The sequence below is a fragment of the Vidua macroura genome, chromosome 15 (assembly GCF_024509145.1).
Source record: "Vidua macroura isolate BioBank_ID:100142 chromosome 15, ASM2450914v1, whole genome shotgun sequence".
Classification (NCBI taxonomy): Eukaryota; Metazoa; Chordata; class Aves; order Passeriformes; family Viduidae; genus Vidua; species Vidua macroura.
This window is the reverse complement of record NC_071585.1, coordinates 2178407-2199400: the sequence shown is the minus strand read 5'-3', so window position 1 is coordinate 2199400 and position 20994 is coordinate 2178407. Positions and strand designations below refer to the sequence as shown.

The 20994-nt window shown below is 57.7% G+C and overlaps 2 protein-coding genes across 3 annotated transcripts; both read right to left on the bottom strand.

Moving 5' to 3' along the window:
- Positions 1-551: 551 nt before the first annotated feature.
- Positions 552-11096, bottom strand: PCDH12 (protocadherin 12). 2 transcript variants are annotated; one of them, XM_053990965.1, is made up of 4 exons: positions 8088-11096; positions 7558-7652; positions 6259-6422; positions 552-1566 (listed from the first exon to the last, which is right to left on the bottom strand). In XM_053990965.1, the coding sequence occupies exons 1-4, from the start codon at positions 10989-10991 to the stop codon at positions 1202-1204; spliced, it is 3528 nt and encodes a 1175-aa protein (XP_053846940.1). In that variant the 5' UTR covers positions 10992-11096; the 3' UTR covers positions 552-1201. The 2 variants fall into 2 exon arrangements, with proteins under 2 accessions (XP_053846940.1, XP_053846941.1); XM_053990966.1 differs by having other exon boundaries at positions 7558-7619.
- A 4437-nt stretch (positions 11097-15533) lies between these two features.
- Positions 15534-19347, bottom strand: SMIM33 (small integral membrane protein 33). The gene is made up of 2 exons (XM_053991179.1): positions 19108-19347; positions 15534-18661 (listed from the first exon to the last, which is right to left on the bottom strand). Exon 2 carries the CDS (start codon positions 18643-18645, stop codon positions 18262-18264), a length of 384 nt encoding a protein of 127 aa, XP_053847154.1. The 5' UTR covers positions 18646-18661; positions 19108-19347; the 3' UTR covers positions 15534-18261.
- Positions 19348-20994: the final 1647 nt, after the last annotated feature.

Below are 20994 nucleotides of genomic sequence, written 5' to 3'. Positions count from 1 at the left end.
GTCTGGTGCCGTGGCTTGGGTGTGTACACACCTGAAGCTGGGAACTGTCACCTCCAAGTACGTGGAAAAGAACAGGGGTAGGATACCTGAGATGGTCCAGGAGAGCCCAGAAGCCCTTACCTGCCACCCCCACAATGCTGCATGAGCCCATGGGTCAGCACTGCCCTTCCCTTCTCCAGGAGTGCAGAGGCACAGACACCTGTGTGCTTCTTCCTTTGCCACCAATATCTTGGTTTTCCTACCCTTGCTATTATCTCAGAACTGTCTTACAGCTCCCAGACAGACAGATCAAAGTGAAAACCCATAAGAAGGGTGAAGCTTGTGACTGAGTATTTCAAAACAGCATTTTCACACTTCCTTTTTCCCAGGTTACCTTTGGCAGACTCCAGCCATCTGGTGTCTGCTTTTGGATAAGGACTGTGCTCCAAAATCCAATGGCCTCAAAGGAGAGAACAGAATAGAATGGAATCATTAAGGTTGGAAAAGACCTCTGAGAACATCAAGTCCACCCTGTGATTGATCCCCACCTTGTCACGCAGCCCAGAGCACTGAGTGCCACATCCAGTCATTATGGAGAAGGAAGTGGTGGGCACTTGGAGCAGCCATAGGAGAGATTCCAGTGCTGATTTTGGGGGCTTTTACAAAATGCCAACTTCCCAGTGGCAGAACCACAGAAGCTGGAAAGACCCATAGGAGACAACAGGCTCATCTCCACTTCCCCAGCTGCCACTTCAGGCTTTCTGCACATATATTATGTCAGCTACACTGCTGACAGAGAGGGTAGTGTTAGAAAAAAACAGTTTTATTTAAATAACTGAAACCCTGGAGCCCAGCTGCAGCAGTGTCCGTGACAGGTACTTTCACAGTCTATGATCACATGGATGTATCTCACTGTGCTGTGGTTGTTCTCACAACCCCCTTGCCTGGGCCTGTCCTGGGAGGAAAGGGCCCTCCTGCTGCTGGGTGGGATGGGAGGCTGGCAGAGCACTGGGAGAGCAGGGGGGGAGAGGAGGAAGGCAAGGACAGGCAGGTGGAGGGGAACTAAAGGTGAAATCAGCTGTGGAGAGATTTGGTGGAGCAAGGCAAAGGAAGAAATACACCTGTCTAGGCATGGATCATACAGTGACTCTGCTGGGGCTGGGGATAGGGTTGGGCACCCCAAATCTCTGACTGTTCTCTCCCTGCCACAGCCACCGAGCTGCTACAGCCCTGGAGCAGCGTCCCCCAGGCCGAGGCTGTGCCCGCGGGCCGACAGCTGCCGCAGCAGCCCCGCGCCCGCCTCGCTGTGCTCCTGCACCTTCTGGGACAGGATCATCTCAAACAGGGTGCTCATCTCTGACAGGAAGGTGCTGGCCAGCCTCGTCCCACTGCCCCCGGGGTCAGCACCAGCACCTTTGCCAAAGGTCTCAAAGGTCCTTGGTTTCTCCTGCCTTGCAGCTTCCTCATCCTCGGGGGAGCACGGCGAGTCGGGGCAGAAGACGTTGTCCTTGTAGCTGCTGGTGAGGGGCAGGGACAGCCGGGCCACCCACTCTGGGTCTGCAGCTGTCAGCCTCTTGAGGGCCAGCTCTGGGGAGGGACAGCACAGCAGGGAAGAGAGGGGGGGGAAATAAATTGATAAAAATATTGATAAACGAAAATATCTAAAACCAGATGAGAGGCATGATTGTGAACAGATCACCGGTGACACCATGCAAACCAGCAGCTTAAAAAAGCCAAACAAAATAGAACTGGTTTGAAACTATTGGGGGTTTTGTTTTGTTTTGTTTTTAATATAATAGCCATCAGAATCACTGTGTTCTCATTTGTTGCAGTCTCAATTGGCACTTCACTAAATCGTTAGCAAAGCCTGAGAGAGGGAGGGTTTAGTACTGGGTGAAGGGGAGCAGACAATGAAAAGCTTTCCAGAAGGAAGTGTTGGACACAAAGATAGTGGACTTCCCTTCAGGGTCACTCCAGGGTGGGAATTTGCTGCTAAGGAGGCAGATTGAGACCAAAAATAAATGGGTTACTGTGAAAACAATAATACCAGAATGAAATTCTGGATTATAAAATGCACAGCTGGATGGCTGGAGACTGGGACCGAACAATTGAGCGCTAAAGTAGTTGCTCCTCGATTGGAAACAGCTGAGGAGCAGGGGGAGCCTGGGCTGGGGGCTGGGGCAGGCTCGTTAGTGCACCAGTAATCTGATTGTGGCCCACAGTGGGCAACTGGAATCACACAGAGGACTCAGGGTATTCCCAGCTGGCAGGGAGACACAGCCAGGGTGGATTGTTACTGGGTCTGATTAGGGGAATTACACACAAATCTGATTATCCATCTCTGGGAGAGGGAGCTGAAACGACACCAGCAGGGAAAACTCTGGAGATGAAACCAGGAGTGGTCCAGGCTGACACAATGGAGACCCCAGGAGCTGGGGGTTGCTGCTCCCAAGGAAGCAAGTGCTCTCCAGGGATTTGACTGCAACCTGTCATTATTTTGAGGACATACGCGCCAGCAGAGGAAATCTTTATGCTTAAAATAGTGTTGGCAAGAGAAGAAGTGATTATAGCTGTCCATGAATAAACATCTCCTGGAAAATAAAGGAAGGACCCCATAGCAGGGAGAGCCTGGAATAGCTTCCTTGTCAGACAACAGGAAGGGGAACAGGGATTCTTGTTTTTTGAGGTAACTGGTAAACACGAGTCCGTGCTGTGGTGCACAGAGGCTGCATTCCAGCCCCTCATTGTTCCTTCCCAAAGCACATCCCAGAACCTCACAGGCGTTCAGAGCAACCAGCCAGTTTAGGAAAGGTGTTGGGAGCAGCAAAATCTCACTGGTAAAAAAACCCAGCAGTCCCAGAGTGGCAAGGGCTGGTGTCACTATAGTAATAATAATTGTGTGGCTCTGACTAAGAAGTGGCATCTGAAAGGAGGCTCCCCATTCCAATGCTCTTATCCTGCTAATTCCAGAGGGTGGTCAATACCCTGCCACAGCTGGGACCTGGGATCTGCAGTCAGTGACTGAGACAAGACTCCTTCCTTAGCCAGCCAAGCAATTGCTCCTTCTTCTCTGGAAAACAACTGCCCTGGTATGGGCTGGGGGCAAGAGCTGGGACTCCAGCCTGGTAAGGAGAGAAAGGCAGGTACATCCCTTAGATTTTTGTTTCAGCTGGAGCCCCAAAATTCTTTTGTGTTGCTTCACATCCAGGGTTTCTTTCTGCAATCTCAGTATCTGAGTTGCAGTGACTGTTCCTTGAGATATCACCCAAGTGTGCTGCAGGTTTAGCTGTAAAACATGCAGTTTTCTCCTCCCCAGTCTGCAAGAAGCCACCTCATTCCCTGAATATTTGGCTGCCTCAGCTCTAGAGCAGGGCACCACTGGTCTGCTCTCTGCAGGGAGAGCTGGGCTGACGGTCCCGTGGCCATGAAAACCTCATAATTAGGTATGTTTAATTTGACCAATAACTCTTGACTGCCTTGTTTTAATGGTGTTTGGGGAGCAGGGGTTGTTTTTATCATCCATAAAGTTCTATCTCTCATCTGCTGCTGGGAGTGCTGTGCTGGGCTGCTGGGGAATCAGAGCTAACAGACGGCGCTGGGAGTTCATCCCACAACATCAACAATCCCAGAGCTGCCTGGGATTGCAGTCCCCCCGCTGGGAACAGCACAAAGGCCCAGCCAGCCTCAGCCAGCTGTTAGGATGCTTCTGAGCACCAGCAGTGCTTCCTTCCTCCCTCTCAGGATGCAAGTCCACAGCTCTGTTTGTGTCTGGGAGAGGAGGAAGGAGCCCAGCAGCTCCGGCGGCTGCGCTCGGCCGCCTGTGCGGGCAGGTCTGGGCTCCTGGGGAAGCTTTGGCAGGTCTGGGACAGATCAGCCTCTGGGCATGGCCAGCAGGAATCCACACAGCCTCAGCATTCCCTGCTGGCATGGAGCAGGCTGCCCAGGGAAGTGGAGGAATCATCATCCCAGGAATGGGATGTGGCACTGGGGACACGAGTCACTGGTAGACATGGCAGTGCTGGGGAACAATGGTCTGGGAGGGCTTTTCCAGCTCTAATGATCCCATGGAATTCCAGGACTTTGGCCAAAAGGATTTTTTTCCTGTCAGATCCAAGGATCACGGGAGATGGCGTTTCATGGATCAGCCTCACCATAGCCCAGATTTTTGTGTAGGCAGGACTGGATCCAGAGGTGCTGGGCAGCTCCACCAGTCCCTTTTCTGGGATCAGGGCGTGTCAGTGCACCTGGGATGGAGCTGGGCTCCTCTTTGCTCCCTGCTCTTGGCTGCAGGACCTCAGAATCCAAGGAAACTTTTAGGTCTCAGCCTTTCCTTCGTTTGTTTCTTACTGGAATAAAAGAGATGGGAGGCAAAGGGGGAGAAGCAGCAGATTCTGCCCCCAAAAAAAGGGCACCAAAAATGGTGGCCAGCTCTGGTATTCAAACCCCCAGTTTTGAGCAGCAAAGCTCATTGAGTTTCTCTTCTGTGGAGGAGCACAGAGGCTCCACAATGAAATTTCTGCTACAGGACATGAGTCAGCCCAACTCTTTCAAATTGAAATGCCAAGAGAGGAGATTTTTAGAACAAATCAATAAAAGGAACATGTAGAAAATGTCAGGCCCAGATGGTATTCACCCCGAAGTGCCAGAGGAACTCAGTTATGAAATTGCCTGGTTTATTAGCTGCTGTTCATTAACTACTGCTTCAAATGAATGCAGGATCAGAGAGAGGGGAGGTGGAAATGGTGACAGGAGTTTTTAAGCATGTGAAGGTGAACCCAGCCCAGGCAGATTCAGAGAAATCCTTCTGTGCAAGGCTCAGCAGAGAGAGCCATGGAGCTGCTGCTCCCAGAGGAACCACATGACATTTTCACATGGGGAATTCTGTTCTGGAAATTTGGAAGGGCTGCATGGAGAGTCCTGGATGACTTTGGACAAGGGTCCGGAGTGCCAGGACAAGGAAATGGCATCCCAGAGCCAGAGGGCAGAGATAGGTGGGATATTATGAAGGAATTGTTCCCTGCAGGGTGGGCAGGCCCTGGCACAGGGTGCCCAGAGCAGCTGTGGCTGCCCCTGGATCCCTTACAGTGTCCCAGGCCAGGTTGGACACTGGAGCTTGGAGCAGCCTGGGACAGTGGAAGGTGTCCCTGCCATGGCAGGGGTGGGAACGGGATGGGCTTTAAGGTCCCTTTCAACCCAAACCATTCCAGAATTCAGTTCTGTGAAGGCAGAGGTCACCTGAGCTGATGGAACAGCACCAGCCAGGCTTGCAGGGGACCTGAGCCATGCCTGAATTTACAGCCAGGTTCTGTAGGGACTAATATGTGTTAAAAGCTGGGAAGTGAGGGTAGGAATAATTAATCTTCCTCTCCAAGGGAGGTCATTAGCAGAGTCCCAAAGTATCTGCTCAACACAGTGATAAATGATATGGCAAGGGGACAATGTTGGTGTTGACTCCACTAAAACACCCAGAAGCAGAGGGTTGCTGAAGGACCTGAGAATGCTGAGTGCTATGAGCAAAACATGGCTGGTGAATTTCTGTGTCACCAACTGTCAGATAATTGTCCCATGGAACAACAACCTGTCACGTGTGGCTCTCCCACCACACAGAGGAGGGATTTGGGCATCACAACGAACAGGGCTCAGCATGGAGCTTGGGCAGGACAGGAATGAGGAACACACCAGAAAACCTCCTTGTACCCCCAGCAGATCCTAAACACTGTGCACAATTCTGATCATACATCTCAAAAAAGATAAAATTAGCAGGAGGTTGGTCACAGGAGATGAAGAGGAAGGAGGACCCAGTGGGGCTCTGAGGGTAGATAACATCTTGAGGGGTTTGACAAGGAGAAGTGTCCACCTTTCTCACTCTGCATGGACCAGGAGACCACAAAGGGAGGGCTCAGCCAGCGTGGGAAGCAGTTCACCAGCTGCAATGTGAAACTGGACCTCATCCCTCAGCAATGACAGAGGCCAAGCCCATACATCACTAAACCCTAAACCTCAGCATACACATCCATGGGAGGGAAGAGCAGCTATAAACACATGGCAAAATCCAACGTGAAGCTCAGCAAGTCCCTTGGCCTGCTACCAAGAGCCTGGGATGTTCCAGACATGCTGCCCCAAGCACTGCCCCTGCCAGAGCCACTCTGGGAGATGCAATGTGCCCTGGCTGCTGCAGGCCAGCAGGACCTCCTGGATGGGGTTAGTGTGGGTTACCTGAGGAGGAATCACTGCTGGAGCCCCCAGCCCCACCCTGTCCCAGCAGCAAGGTCACCTCACCTGCCTGTGGCTCCAGGAGGGTCTCCAGCTCCTCTCCCACGAGCTGCTGCACGGAGAGCTCGAAGGCGCTGTCGGAGTCGCGGTCCCCGGCCTCGCTCTCGCCGTGCCCGCTGTCCTTGGTGCTCAGGCAGTCCGTGTCCAGCCCCGTGTCCAGCCCTGCAGCCCTGCCAGGAGTCACAACACCCAGGTCACTTCAGCCCCAATGAGCCCTTGGAAGGGTCTCTATCTCCCCAAAATGCGCCAGAGAGCGGCTCTGGGCACCATCCCCATGCATCACTCACAGCACCAAAGGCATTTTGAGTGCCCATCAATTAATGAGTTTTGGGAGGTTGCTCCACATTTCTTGCCTGAAAGGGTTTTTATCCTTCTGCAGCAAGATCAGAGAACCACAGAATAGTTGGAAGGGACCTGAAAGCCCATCTCATTCCAGCCCCTGCCATGGGCATGGACATCCTCCATACCATCCCAGGTAATCCAAGCCCCATCCAGCCTGGTCTGGAACATTTCCAGAGATCTAGGGGCATATCCTGAGCAAACAGGGGCCTGCTGGCTCCTCCTCATTAATTTAGAGGAGCTTCCCCCTGCAGGACCAAGTGAGGAGCACCCCAGATACCCTGGAGCTGCTCTTCTTCCCTCTCCATCCTCTGCAGCTGCAGGTGAGAAAGGTGGAGAAACTTGTGCCTGCCCATGGCCTGGCCAACTGGGGACAGGAGGATGAAGGCAGTGATGAAGACTCAGCATCCTCAGGAGTGTGCACCCAGAGCACACAGCATAATTTAATGGGAACACCACGAAGCTTGGGGATATCTTTGGCACACAGCTGGGATATCTCAGTGCCTCCAGCCCTGCTGCAGTTCCTCGTTCATCTGCCCCCTGGCACAGGGTCAAGTGTCCCAAACTCATGTTGGCCAGCACTAAGAAAGCGTCCAGAGCCATGAGAACACTCATCCTTGTGCTGCTGCCTCCAGAGCTGGGCCCCTCTGTGCTCCTGAGCACCCAGAACCATCGGAGTCCTTGGCAAGGGATGGTTCATGGCCATGGGGGAGCTCAGGTAAGTATGGAGGGACCTGCTAAAGGTACCCTGGGAAGGAGTACCCTGGATACCTTTGGGAGCCAAGATACCTGGATACCTTTGGGAGCCAGGACCAGAGGAGCACAACCTGCCCCTGAAGGGAGAACCTCCACTGTCACAAGATGAGGCTTTTCCTTGTGTGTCTCTGTCCCCGGAGGTTTTGGCCTGGTGGGGCTGGAGCAGGGGAAGGGGGCGTGGGGAAGGGAAGTGCTGGGAGCCAGCCTTACCTGCTGCCATTCTTGGCCGTGTACTTGTTTCCCCTGTAGTTTGTTTTGGGCTGGAACTGGCCCTGGTGCAGTAGAGAGAGCAGCTGGGAGATTTGCTGCAAGGCAGGAAAAGCCTGTTGAGCCCCGGGCTGGCCACTCAAGCTGCTTCCTGCCAGGACATCCCTCCGAGCCCCCCGGCCTTTTTATAGCGTTTCCTCCTCCTGCAGATGGCTCAGCATCCCCACACCGGGGAAAAAACAAACGCTGGGCAGCCCACCTGGGCCTGAGCTTGCCCTGCACCCCTCCTGCTGTTCCCTGTCCCTGGGATTGTCCCCTTCCCCCTCTGACAGCCCCGCTCCTGCCTGTCCTGCTGGGGTGACCCTGCTGGGTGGGGGGGGGGGGGGGGGGGTTGTTCATCCTACCCCGGCCTGGGGGAAGAGGCAAAGCAAAACCCTCAGGTTGCACATTCCCACCACCCCAGGGTGGGCACGGCCCAGGCAAGGAAGGACTGCGGGTGCCCACACTCCGGGAGCGCCCGGAGCCGCTCCTACCTGCACTGGGGGCGACTCCATGGCAAACTCCCCGGTCGGGCTCTGCTCCGCCAGGGCCACCAGCGACAGCCGGACCAGGCTCCTGAGGATCTGCTGGTGGGGCTGGGGCTGCCCGGCTCCCCCCGCACCCACGGGCTGCTCGCCTGGCACTCGGGGCTCTCCCATGGGTGGCTTCACCAAGCTCTTGCCGTGCAGCGGTGCCTCCGGGGGGCCCACAGCCTCCTTCACCGCGTGTTTGGGTCTGTGGGGCTGGCAGGGCCGGCGCTGCAGGACGGGCAGCTCGAAGGTGCCCTGCTGCTCCTCTGAGCCTCTTTGTGTCCTCTGATTCCTCAGCGTCCTGTAGAGAGTGGGGGTGAGGTGGAGGGGAGCCTGTGGGGACCCCCCGGCCTCAGGGGTGGCTGTGGCGGGCTGCTCCTCCTGGCAGGCCCGGGGGGGCTCGGGCTCCCGGGGGCGGCCCCGGAGCAGCGGCACCAGGTGGATGTCGGCCTTCTGGATCTGCCTGTGCGGCTTCTTGAGCTGCTGCTGCCTGCGGGCGTCCTCTGCCTCCCGGCAGTTGTAGGCCATGCCGTCCTTCTTGTCCTTCTTGCGCATGGACAGGGTCAGCGCCAGCAGCAGCACGCACCCGCCCAGGAGAGTGGCCAGGCAGATGAGCAGCACCACGGAGAGACTGGGCCAGCCGGGATCCCGCGCTGACATCTTGGAGAAGGCCCCGTGCCGCCGGAACAGCAAGCGGAGCCGGGCCAGGGTGTGCAGGGGGGTGTCCCCCTGGTCACTCACCCGGACCAGCAGCTCCCGCTGGCTGCCGGCCAGGCTGCTGGCATTGCTGGCGTTGAGGGACACCTGCCCCAGGATGGGGTCCAGGATGAAGAGCCCGGCATCATCCCCACCCACCAGATCATACCGGAGAGCCCCATTGATGCCGGAGTCCACATCCTTGGCCATGACGGTGAAGAGGAAGGGGTTGGCAGGGCACGACACCAGTGTGGAATTGGTCACTGCCACAGCCCCCTGGGTGCTCCCATTCCCAGGGACCACCCAGCAGCACCCAGTGTCCACATTGACCAGGACAGAGAGCGTGGCCACCCCTTCCACCAGCGCTGGCGTGGTGATGATGGGTGTGTTGTCGTTCCGGTCGAGCACAGCCAGCCTGATGGAGATGTTGGATGCCAGCTTGGGATGCCCTCCATCCTCTGCGGTCACCAGGAACTCCAGGCTCCTCACCTGCTCATAATCAAAAGCTTGGAGGGCAAAAACATCTCCAGTGATGGGATCGACTGAGACCAGCCCCAAAGCAGAGGGGTCCAGGATCCTGTAGGTGACTTTCCCGTTGGAGCCCAGGTCGGGGTCAGTGGCACGGACGGTGAGCAGGAAGGCAGGTGCTTCACTGTTCTCATCAACAGCAGCCTCGTAGGCGGCCTTCTCGAAGGCTGGAGCGTTGTCGTTAACATCGCTGATGCAGATGGTGAGGTATTTCAGCACGGCCAGGGACAGGTCCCCCATGTCCCGCACCACCAGCGTCAGGTTGTACTCGGCGTGCCGCTCGCGGTCCAGCGCGGCGTTGGTCAGCAGCGCGAAGCTGTGGCTGTTGGTCCTCTTCAGCCTGAAGTGCTCGTACCCCTGGCTGAGGGAGCAGAGCACTTGCCCGTTGGTTCCCGAGTCGGGGTCGCTGGCTGTCACCAGGGCCACAAAGCTGTCCTTGGGGAGGGCCTCGGACAGCACGGGCTCCCGCGCAGCCCAGGTGACGTGGACGTCGGGAGCATTGTCGTTGACATCCAGGACCCTGACCAGGACCTTGCAGTGTGCCGGGATGGGGTTGGCGCCCAGGTCCCGTGCCTGCACGTCCAGCTCATAGGTGTGGGTCTCCTCATAGTCCAGAGGGAGCCTCAGGAGGATGCTGCCTGTGCGGGCGTCGATGCTGAAGGTGCTCAGCACCTCGGGGGGCGCGTGCCTGCTCAGGCTGTACTCAATCTCCCCGTTGGGACCCTGGTCGGGGTCAGTGGCCGTGACCGTCACAAGGAGGGTCCCAGGCTGGGCGTCCTCCCGAACCTCCACCGTCAGGGAGCTCTCTGCAAACACGGGGCTGTTGTCATTGGAGTCGAGGACAATGACTTTAATCAAAGCAGTACCTGATTTTGGTGGCTCCCCGTGATCAGTGGCTGTCAGCACAAGGTCGAAGGAGGAGTGCAGCTCCCGGTCCACCTCCTTAACCACGACAAGCTCCGCGTGCCTCGTCCCATCGGAGCTGGAGACAACCTCCAGAGCAAAGTGCTCGCTGGGGGAGAGGGCGTAGGAGCAGCGGGCGTTGGGGCCAGCGTCAGCATCCAGGGCTCGATCCAGCGGGATCCGCGTCCGCAGGGATGCGCTCTCTGAGATCTCCAGCTCCAGCTTGGGCGTGGGGAACCGCGGCGCGTTGTCATTGACGTCCATCACCTGAACCTCCACGTGGATCAGGGCCGGGTTCTGGGCGGCCAGCACGTTGAAGGACACCCAGCAGGGATCACTGTGGCGGCACAGCTGCTCCCTGTCCACCCGCCCGGCCGTGCTGAGCACCCCATCCCCACTGCCCACGTGCAGCGGGAACCTCCCGGGGGTCTCCATCAGCTGGAAGGTCTCGGCCGCCTCGCCGCTCTCGCCGCCCTCGAAGTGCTCGGCCAGGCTCCCTATGACAGTTCCCGGGGGCACCTCCTCCAGCACCCGGTACTGCACCGTGAACGTGGCCACCTCCTGGGCATCGGCACTCAGGAACAGGTACCACCACCACAGCGCCGGCAGCCGCAGCGCCGAGCGGCTCAGCCCCAGCACGCTGCTGGCTGAGCCCCCGCGGCCCCGCCGCGCTGCCATGGGCTGTCCCGCTGGCCACCGCATCCCCGGAGAGTCCTCAGGGCCACCGCAGGGCCTCGGCATCCTCTCCCATCTCTGAGGGCCGTGGGCTCCAGCCAGAGCTTGGAAAGGAGGGGAAATCACAAGCAGGGCTGGTGGTTGACCCCCGCGCTGCCATCACCGGGAGCTCCCCGGGCCGGGACAGCCCGGAGCGGAGGGACCGTCCCCGGAGCAGCCACCGGCCGGCTGGCCGGGCTGGGACGGAGCTGCCGACATCCTATGGAAACCCCACCTACAGGAAAAGGGAGGACCGGACCGGTACAATGCCGGGGCGGGGTGGGGGCTGCGAGAGGGTGTGGAAGTGCCCTCCGATCCCAGCCGGGGGGGGACCGTCACCGCTGTCACCTGTCACGCTGTCACAAATGCAGAGCACAATGCCCAGAAGGTGGGACTCCTGCAGGCCCTGAGCCACCACAAACCTCTTGTGCTTCAGGAAGAGGTGATGGACTCCTGCTCCTGCATTGACCCAAAGCCTTGTTCCCCACACTTTTACATCTCAGACTTTGACATGTTCTCATTTTGTCTAAATCCAAGTGCAATCCCTGCTCCTTGCTCTGCCTTTGGAGGGCGATGTGCCCAAGTCACCTTTCCCAGTACAAAGGTGATGATGTCACCAGTTCCAGCTGGACACACCAAATTGAGCTGATGAATCAGCAGGAGCGTGACCACACCAAACACAGCCGGGAGGGCACGAGGGAAGGAGGGAGGTGCTGGCAGACACAGCCTGTGTCCGTTCAGGCCTCTCCCCATCCGCGCATCCGTCTGTCCTGGCTGCTCCCTCTCTTTGCACGTGCTCCATCCCAGCTTGGCTCAGTACTGATTTCCCTGGCGTCTCTCCTGCACCATCAAATCCCTTCTTGGCCTTATTTCAGCACCTCACCCCGAGCCCCCACCTTCAGGCTGCCCAGCTGCTGCACGGTATCAGCACAGCTGGCCAGCTGTGCACACACGGGTAGCACAGCCTGAAGGTGTTCCATGTATTCCTCCTGAGTCTGTAGAGCCCCCAGACCCCAGACTGGGTTTGATTTGGTCTCGAGGTGACTGAAGGCATTCAGGACAGGGAAGATCACGTGGAATTTTCTTTGGCTGTTATGGAGTATCCTCAAGGTGTGGTTGGAGCCCCACCAGCCACGTCATCTTTGTGTCTCCACACCTCTCAGGCAGCCTCCAGCAGCCTTTGGTGTCCTGTGCCCACCTCACCCTCCCCTCCTGCTTTTCCAGCCTTGATGGGCACCCCTGTCCCCCCAGCCTATTCCCATCCCCCCAGCTCCCCTCATCGCTCTGGTTTTCCCAGGTGAGGCTCTGCTGTCATCGCTTTCCTTTGTCATGGTGAATTTTGATGCCCCAAAGAGCAGCAAAGCCAGAGCCACCCCAGTGCCACAAGCTGTGCCCTCAGCACAGGGAGGAAGGGACGGTGCCACGGGGGGTGGCCGGAGCCCGGCGCTATTCCTGGGCTCGGCCCCAGCTCCAGGTGACCTTTGCCAAGTCATTTCCCTGCTTTGTGCTCGCACTTCCTCCCGCGCAGCCCGGGGCTCTCCCGGAGGGATGATCCCGCTCGCTCCCGGTCGCTCCCGCTGTCCGAGGAGCTCCGGGTGGAGAAGCGGATGTCTCGCAGCCCGTGCCCGATTTTGGGAGGGGAGGTGGGAAGGCCACTTCCTTCTGCTGGGACTGTTACCCCTTCACCTCGCGTTTTTTTAATGCTTTTCCTTTTGAGGAATGGAGCGGAACAGAAGAACCGCGCTGGAACATCACAAGGGAAAGGGAATAAATATGACACCCCAGGACTGTGGGGGTTCCCCGAGGAGGCCTGCGTGGGGTTTCCTTCCCCCATCACCTCCCAGTCCCACTGCAGAACAAGCCACTCTCCCCGAGTGCCCCGTGTTTAACCCATCAATGACACCACAGGAGGTGAATTCCCCCTGACTCCAGCACCCACCTGCCAGACCCCACTTGCTGCCATCCCCACCCCTCAGCTGGGAGGATTCCAAACCTCCAAAGCACTCATTTTCCTCCCCAAAGACAGGGACCAGATGGGATTTTGAGTATCAATTTATTCAGGGAAAGGCTGGGAGGAGAAGTCACTGTCACCAGGCTGTGAGCCCCCTGAGCACTGTCCCCAGTCTGGCTGCCCAGATCCCAGCACTGGCGATAGGTCTGGCCTGCCCTGGAGGAGCTCCTGCATGAATTATTGATGATTCTTCAGGAATAAACCCCTACAGACCAGGCCTGTGACCCCCTGCCATCAGAACATTCCCAGCTGGCAGGAGGATGCTGCAAAAGCATGGCTGAGCTGCAAATCAGGGCCGTGGAGGGAGATGGACAGAATAAAGCTGCAAGAAAATAGGAAAGAAAAACGGGGTCGAGCTGAGACTTGCCAGAAGCACAGGCAGGGAAATGAGATCTGGTGCTAAAAAGAAAACGTGTTTCCTCCTGTTTCCTGTTCACACCCCGGCAGGCTCCCAGCGTGCTTCAGGACCTCCATGGACACTGCGGTGGCTACAAACACAAAATTCCCCCTCTAGGGTTTAGACTGCACCTGAACCCTTTCATTCAAAGCTCAGGAATTCTTAACAGCAATGTGTGCAATATTTTCTTCAGCTCCTGCCCGATGCTGTCCATGCCCAGAGCAGCTGGAAATACCTTTTTCAGGAGTGCAAACCTGTCTCCTCTGCAGCTCAGCTGCTCTCCAGGCTCCACAGCAGGACACGGGCACACCCTGAGCTCCCAGGGGTGCAGAGCTGTGCTGGAGGCACCACTCTCCCTGTCCATCACCTGGCAGAGAGCAGCACCACCAGGTTATTTCGAGCTCCACTGCACAGCTGGAGGTCTTCAAACTTTGTCATTTTGGGCTGACACGGTGTTAGCCTGGGACCAGGAGCTGTGCCATAACACAGCAGGGAGCAGAGGGCAGCTTGAAATGAGAGTGAAGAGGCTTTTTCACATCTAATAATTTCCTCTGATGAAGACAGGCTGAGAGCTGGGGATGTTGGACAAGAGGAGGTTCCAGGCAGACTTTGAAGCCCCTTCCAGTGCCCAAGGCCTCCAGAGCTCCAGGAGGGTTTGGGCACCGCTGCCAGGGATGCCCAGGGTGGGATTGTTGGGGTGTCTGTGCAGGGCCAGGAGCTGGACAGGATGATCCTTGTGGGCCCCTTCCAGCTGTGGATTGATTCTATGAATTCTGTTGTGATTCTATGAATTTTCTGCCCTTCAAAGACAGCCTTTGCTCCTCTAGAAGCGTCACTCCCTTTTCAGTGGGCCAGCAATCCCTCCCTGAGCTTGAGGTGTGTGAGGTGCAGCTGCACAAGGGAGCCCAGAACCTTCCCTATCCTCAGCTGCCTGCAGGGACCTGGGAGGCTCCTGGGGGCCCTTTCTCAGGAGGAAGATTCCCCCTCTCACACCAGGTATGGAGCTCTGCAAGAGCTGGAGGGACCTTCCCTCGGGGTGGCCTGGCTCTCCCTGAGCTCATCTCCGTAAACCCAGCAGGTGACACCGGCTGAAGGTGACCTCCCCGTGCCACCAGCTCCAGCCTGGGCTGGGCTGCTTATCCTCCACCACCATCACCAACCACCCGGGTGTCCTTGCGGGCCCCTCCAGCGGTGCCTGCCGGGGCCGGGGCGGGCCGGGGAAGGCGCAGCCCCGGCGGTGCCTGCGCTGTGCAGTTGGATCCTTCCACCACGAGAGCCCACTGCTGCTCCGCGCTGGGCTCCGCCGCTGTCCCCGCCTGTCCCCGGCGCCGCCCGAGGGGCTAGGGGTGCTGAGCCCCCCAAACTCTCCCCACAGCGGGGTGCGACCACCCTTCTCCCTGCGCACGGTCCCGGGGGGCTCCGCCGCCCCCAGCCCTGCAGGGAGGCTCGGGCGATGCTGCAGCTGCCTCCCCTCCATCCTCAGCGGGTGCTCTGGGTACCTCCCTCCGTTCAGCACGGTTTTCGTGTGCTTCCCTCGGTTTCACACGATTTTAGGGTGTTTCCTCCGGTTTTGCACAGTTTCAGGGTGTTTCCCTTGCTTTTCTACGATTTTACGGCGTTTCCCTGGGTTTTACACGATTTTAGGCAATTCTGCAGCATCACAAGCAGAGTCTCCCCCAAACCCCGCTGTACCCCCCACTAAACTCTCCTCTGGGGGATTACAAAGGTGCCTCTCCTCCTGTAGGGCAACACCTTAATTAGGGGGGAAATAAAAGGGGGTGCAGGCGATCCCTGATGAGGACAGAGTTAATTATTGATGTGGCAGCTCCTGAAAGCTTCCCCAAGCAAAAACCTGGTTTTGAGCAAAGCAGCTCCTGCCTGCCAGGCTCCAGGAGCTGCCCTGCACAGAGGGGACGATGAGGAGAGGTATTGTTGCTCCGTGCTCATAAAAGGATTATTATTAAGGAGGAGAAGAAAGTTGTAAGTGAAGTAAATTGGGCTAGGCTGGGTGTTTGAATAGACAGGAATAATGTTATGGTAATTTCATGCACGGCTCTGCTGCTCCAGGACCCTGACGTGTTTTATAAAGCCCGGTGCTACAAAAAGCAATTCTGTGAGCAGAGAGAGGGAGAGCTGGCCAAAGAGAAACGAGGAGAAGATGTAAAAAAATGATGTTTTATTGTGTGGGAGAAAGCAATGAGTCGAGATCTAACCCTTGATGTCCTTCTGGAGGAGAAAGCTGGCAGCATATTGTCACTCGCTTGTATGATTCAATTTGCTATTCTAAGTCTTACAGTAATTTCTTTCCTGTGCTCCAAAAGCTTGTATCTAAATTTCCGTTTGCAAATGAAACACATTGAAGAACTCCCCAAGGCTGGGGCTTCAGAGCTGGATCTTCCCAGAGTGCAGAGGCTGCTGACAGGGTGGGGGCAGGGGGCACCCAGCAGCACCACCTTCCACTGCCACTTTGATTTGATTTTAGTTTGACAACCCAAAACACCTGAACAGCAACCCGGGGTGGGCTCCCTGTGCTGCACAGGGTAAGTGATGGATCCAGCCCCGACACAGTGTGACATCAATCAGACCTTTACGAGTCCCCAGCGGCTGCAAATCAATAAGTGCCAGCAATAATTACCCATTTTGTCTTTCTCTTTATTAATATTTAGACGTTTTTAATCTTTTCTCTCTAAACGTGACGTTTCCCTGCTGTGGGTGTCCTTCAGAGGGAGCTGCCAGGAAAGCTCCTGTTCCTCTAACTAAAGGCTTTGTGCTGGATGGAGCTGCTCCCTGAGCAGGAATGACACAGCCACCAAAGTTGGGGACGACTCTGCTGCCTCAGCCTGGGCAGGTGACACCAGCTGATGTCCCCAAGAGGAGGGTGCAGCCTCTCTGGGTGTCACAGTGCAGATCTCGTCATGGTCACAAGGGGGTTTCTCCAGCTCTTCGTGGGGCTGACCACAACCCACAGATGTTATTTAAAGAGATCATGGAATGGTTTTAGTTGGAAAGGACCTTAAATCCCATCCAGTATCACCCCCTGCCATGGCAGGGACACCTTCCACTGTCCCAGGCTGCTCCAAGCCCTGTCCAGCCTGGCCTTGGACACTGCCAGGGATCCAGGGGCAGCCACAGCTTCCCTGGGCACCCTGTGCCAGGGCCTCAGCACCCTCCTAGGGAAGATCTCTTAATTAGGAGAAGTCCCTAGAGGTGATTATCTCCTCAGGGGTGCTGTTAGGGATGTAGACATTGCAAACAAAGCCCTCTTTTGACATGGAAAGGGGCGCAGGACTCCACGATTTTCAATGGAAATGACAGCCCTTATCTCCTCTAACACGAGTGTGGGAGAGCTGACGGAAGCCCTGTCAGCCCTGGAAAACAAATGGGAGCAAATTCAAAACAGAAAACAACCGTCCCTAAAAGTAATATAAATTATGTTTTTTGTTGAAATAAAAAGTTTCCAAAGTCCAGCTTTAAAGCAAGAGAAGGGCTGGAAATAAGTGAGAGGAGGGATCCTGGAGCATCTGGCACATCGGGAATGCCTCCAGCACCTGGAGGAACAGGTGAAGCCCATCTCTTGTCCAGCTGTGCCCACAGGGATCTGTGCCAGGGATCTGAGGGCAGACACAGACCTGGCTTTTCCAGCGTGGGAGAGGTGGAAGCTGTATCCTGACTTTGGGGCTGTCCCTGAATAAATCCTCAGGGGGATCTCAGAGGCTGCTCCCTCCCCAGGCACTGCAGACACCGAGGTCCTGCGCCCACCACGGGAGGAGAAACTGGGACTGCAGAGATCCCGGTGCTTCCAGCAGCAGAGACCCCAGGGCTGAACAGGGACCGTGCTCTGACACCCCCAGGAGCCTGCAGAGCTCAGGTTTCACCTCTCCTGATCCCTCTGTGCCACCTCAACAAGGTTCTCCCCAGGGTGACAGAGCCACCTCAGCATCACCCCACTGAGGGTGACAGTGCCAACCCCACCATAGCTCCTTCCTTGGGACAGCAGTCAGGGATGGGGACAGACAGATGACCACAGTGAGGGTGACCACAGTGAGGGTGACCTCAGGTGTCCCCATCCCTTTGCACTGAGATGCTGCAGGCTCTGCCCAGAGTCACATGAGCTTCCCCTCTGGTGCCAGCACCTCCAGATGTTCAGCCAGCTGTGATGTGCCATTATCACCTCTTGCCTCTGCTGTGTCACTGCTCTTCTCTCACCCACCTCCACTGGGGACAGGACACGTTGTCCCCTGTCACTGGCTCCACCCAACACAGAATCAGGAGCTGCTTCCTCTGCCCTCCTCTCCTCTGGCTGTTTGCCCGAGAGGCTGGGGGGGCTGGCAGAGGCAGGACCATGTTCCAGCCCCCCAGTGTGGGAAAAGGGGCTGTGGCATGAGGCAAAGAGCAGCTGGAAGCTTCTCATATAAACAGTGTAACGAGGACACCGTGAGTGTGGAAACATCTTTCACTGGAAAACAATTCCACATGATGCAACTTCCAGCTACTGCCAGGGCGCTGAGCACAGCCCCAGAGCTCCCCAGATGAGGCAAGAACCCAGGCAGCTCTGCTGGCCACTCCCAGGCAGTGTGGGACAGGTAAAACCAGGGCAGGTAAAACCAGAAGAGATGCTGAAGCTGCCCCATGTAGGCTGAGCCAGCCCCAGAGCCCAGGCTGGGACCCAGCTCCTGCCGGGGGACAGTGGCACCCCTGGGCTGGACTTTTGAGGGCTGGAGATGGGTCTTGAGCCTCCTGGCTGAGCATTCCTGAGGCCAGACACGGGTCTGAGGAGGTGCAGCCTCTGCGTATGGGCAGCAGCGAGTCCCAGGATACACGAACATCCCATCCCAGCTTTTCCAGTGGGACGCGTCCCTCGAGCCCCGCCCGGGTGGCCCCAGGCCGTGTCACAGGTAGGTGATCTCGATGACATTGGGCTCAGCACTCCCGTGGGGAAGATGGTGGTTGCAGGAGCAGTGGCAGGTGACTCCAGCCGAGTCCATCTTCCCGTGGGCATCCAGGCGCCTCCAGTCCGTGAGGAGCACGCTGTCCATGTGCTGGGCCATGGGCTCGTGGTGCAGCGTGACCTGCACCGTGCGCAGCTGCGGGCCGTAGTGCACCACCAGCACGATGCACACGGCCAGCAGCACGAAGAGGACGACGATCACCGAGATCACGGGCAGCGCGTCCGATTTCTTGGTCACGCTCTTGACGATGGAGACGGGAGTGAAGGCGGCCACGTCCTGGGGCTCGGGCTGTCTCAGCTGGCTGCCGGGCACCGAGGCGTTCATGGCTCAGCGGGGTGACCTGGCACGGGGACACGGGCGGTGACCACCGAGCCGAGTCCGTACCTGTCCTTATCTCCTGCCCTCGAGCCCGCAGCTCCTGCTTGCACGTGCAGCTGCCAGGGAATGGGACGATCCCATGAGCGTCCCCTCCCTCGGGCTCGCAGCACAGGAGAAGTTTTGGTGTTGAAGCCTGGGGCTTGCAGGATGAGGCAATCCCTGCACCCCCCTGTCGTGGGCACCGTTGGACACTACACCTGGCTCTTGTGGGGTCCCTCTCTGCCCTCCCCTCTCCACCCCCAGCCCCACGGTGCTGATCCAGGACCAAACCCCACGGGAACCTCCCAGGGGGACCCAACCCCGTCAGTCGTCCCTCGCCAGAGACAAGATCGCGTGGAGCCAGCACGGGTGGGAGCAGGGGGCAGTGGGAAAGGAAGGAAGGAGAGCCCTGCCAGCCCCACGGGGTACCTGGGCGTCCCTGCTGCCTGGGAATCATCATCTCCGGCGGCGGGGTTGGGAAGCTGCCGGCAGGGCGAGCAGGACGAGCTGCGGCTGGTTCTCCGGTGAAGGTGCAGCCGGACTCACCTCGGAAGTTGCCACGTCACGGCCCGGCCCCGCCGCCGCCGGGACTCCCCGGGGCACACGGGGAGCGCCCGTTCATCCCGCGGGCAGCGCTGCTCCCGTTCCTGCCGCTGCCACATCAGCGCTGCCGCCCTGCGACCCTCCTGTCCCCCGCTGCGGGACAAGGGCCCTTTTGTCTGGGGAGAAGGACCCTCCCTCCCCCCTTCGGCTGCAGGAAACCTCCCGGCTGCCACCAGCGGGGCGTGAAAATTGAATGTGGTGAAGGAACGGGTGTAAAAAATCCCCTTCGGCATGTGAGCTGTTTGCACAGCCCGGCACGGTGTCCCCACGCCGTGCTCCGGGCTGGAAGAGCCCTGTCCCCAGGGGTGGCACAGCCCCGGGGATGATGGTCCCTGCCGGGGGTCCCACTGCTGCAGAATTTGCCCATTTGCCAGCATGGCTGTGGGGTGAGTCCATGGGGAGCTCTGGATGCTTTGGGCCTCCAGTTCAGTGGTTGGACTCAATGATTTTGGAGGCTTTTCCATCCTAAAGATTGTGTGAGCTGCTGGGGGTCACAGGCAGCAGCCAGAGCCAGGTCAGGGCTGGCACATCCCTCCCCTCACACGTGTCATCCCCCTGGCCCAGGGGTGCCGTGTGTCACACCCTCTGCCCCAGGAGTGACCTTGAGCACATCGCAGAGCAGAAAATATGGATCCCTCTGAGTTTCGGCCATTACAAAACGCATCTTCCCGTCCTTCCACCCCAAAACACCACTGCTCTTACCTGCAGGCTCTCAGCAGACAGGCTGGGGTGAATATCTGGGCTCTGTTCTTCCTGCACATGGGGAGGACACAGTGGGAAATGCCTTTTCCCATCCAGCCAAGCATCCAGAAGAGATTCAACTGTGTGTGAGCTTCTGGGTATTTGCACTCATTTCAGGATTCAGTAAAACCTTAATCTACAGCATAATCTCTGAGCGTCACATCTGTGCAAGGGACAAAAGGATGGGGGGGCTGCTGGCAGGGGGTTTGTCCCAGTAAGGCTGCTGTGGAAGCCGCCAGCCTTGGGCCTGGTGGTTTTCCTGGGGGGTTGGAGGGGTTGGAAGAGACCCACAGAATGTGAGGAGCTGTGCCATGCATGGGGGATCATTCCCCCCAGTGCTGCTGCTGTCTGCCAACTGTGGGAACAAGGATTCTGCTGGCAGCACAAGACACTCTTGATGCTCTCCATGCGGTGAAGGAGAATCTCCTTGGCCTTTGGCTGAGGGTCTGCGGCATTTGGGGGCTGTGGGAGGGGGCTGGACACTAAAATGCTTCTCCTCCTGCAAATCCCCACTGACATCCAGCACAGGATAAAGCAGAACCTCTGGGGTTCACACTGTGACAGGCAGGACCTGCACGGAGCAGCACAACACAAGGTCAGGGCCAAGAAACCAAATGCCTGAACCCCTCGGGCTGGACGGGGGCAGAACCAGCCCAGCTTTCCAGCTCCTGCCCTTCTCCAGGAACCGGGGATGGGGTAGGTCCGAGCCCAGTATGTGCTGTGTGTCCTGCAGGGTGCTGCCTGAAGAGGAGCATCCCAAAGCCACCATCCCAAAGCCACCATCGCAAAGCTGGCATGTCCCAGTGCCCAGACTCACTGGAGCTGCCCAGGGAGGCACGGGGTACAGGGCAGGCCCAGCTGCTGAGCTACCCTGGCCCCACAAGGAGCAGTTATTCCTAAATTTCTCACGGATGTGTAAGAAACCCCCTCTCAGGTGGCAGGGAGGCTCCTCCAGCAACTCTTACCCCAGGG

Coding starts and splice junctions, on each gene's coding strand:
- SMIM33 (XM_053991179.1), bottom strand. CDS start 18,645: ATGAACGCCTCGGTGCCCGGCAGCCAGCTGAGACAGCCCGAGCCCCAG.
- PCDH12 (XM_053990965.1), bottom strand. CDS start 10,991: ATGCCGAGGCCCTGCGGTGGCCCTGAGGACTCTCCGGGGATGCGGTGG. Junction 6,423..7,557: donor ACGGCCAAGAATGGCAGCAG/GTAAGGCTGGCT, acceptor GACTCCTGGCAG/GGCTGCAGGGCTGGACACGG. Junction 1,567..6,258: donor CCTCCTGGAGCCACAGGCAG/GTGAGGTGACCT, acceptor GTCCCTCCCCAG/AGCTGGCCCTCAAGAGGCTG.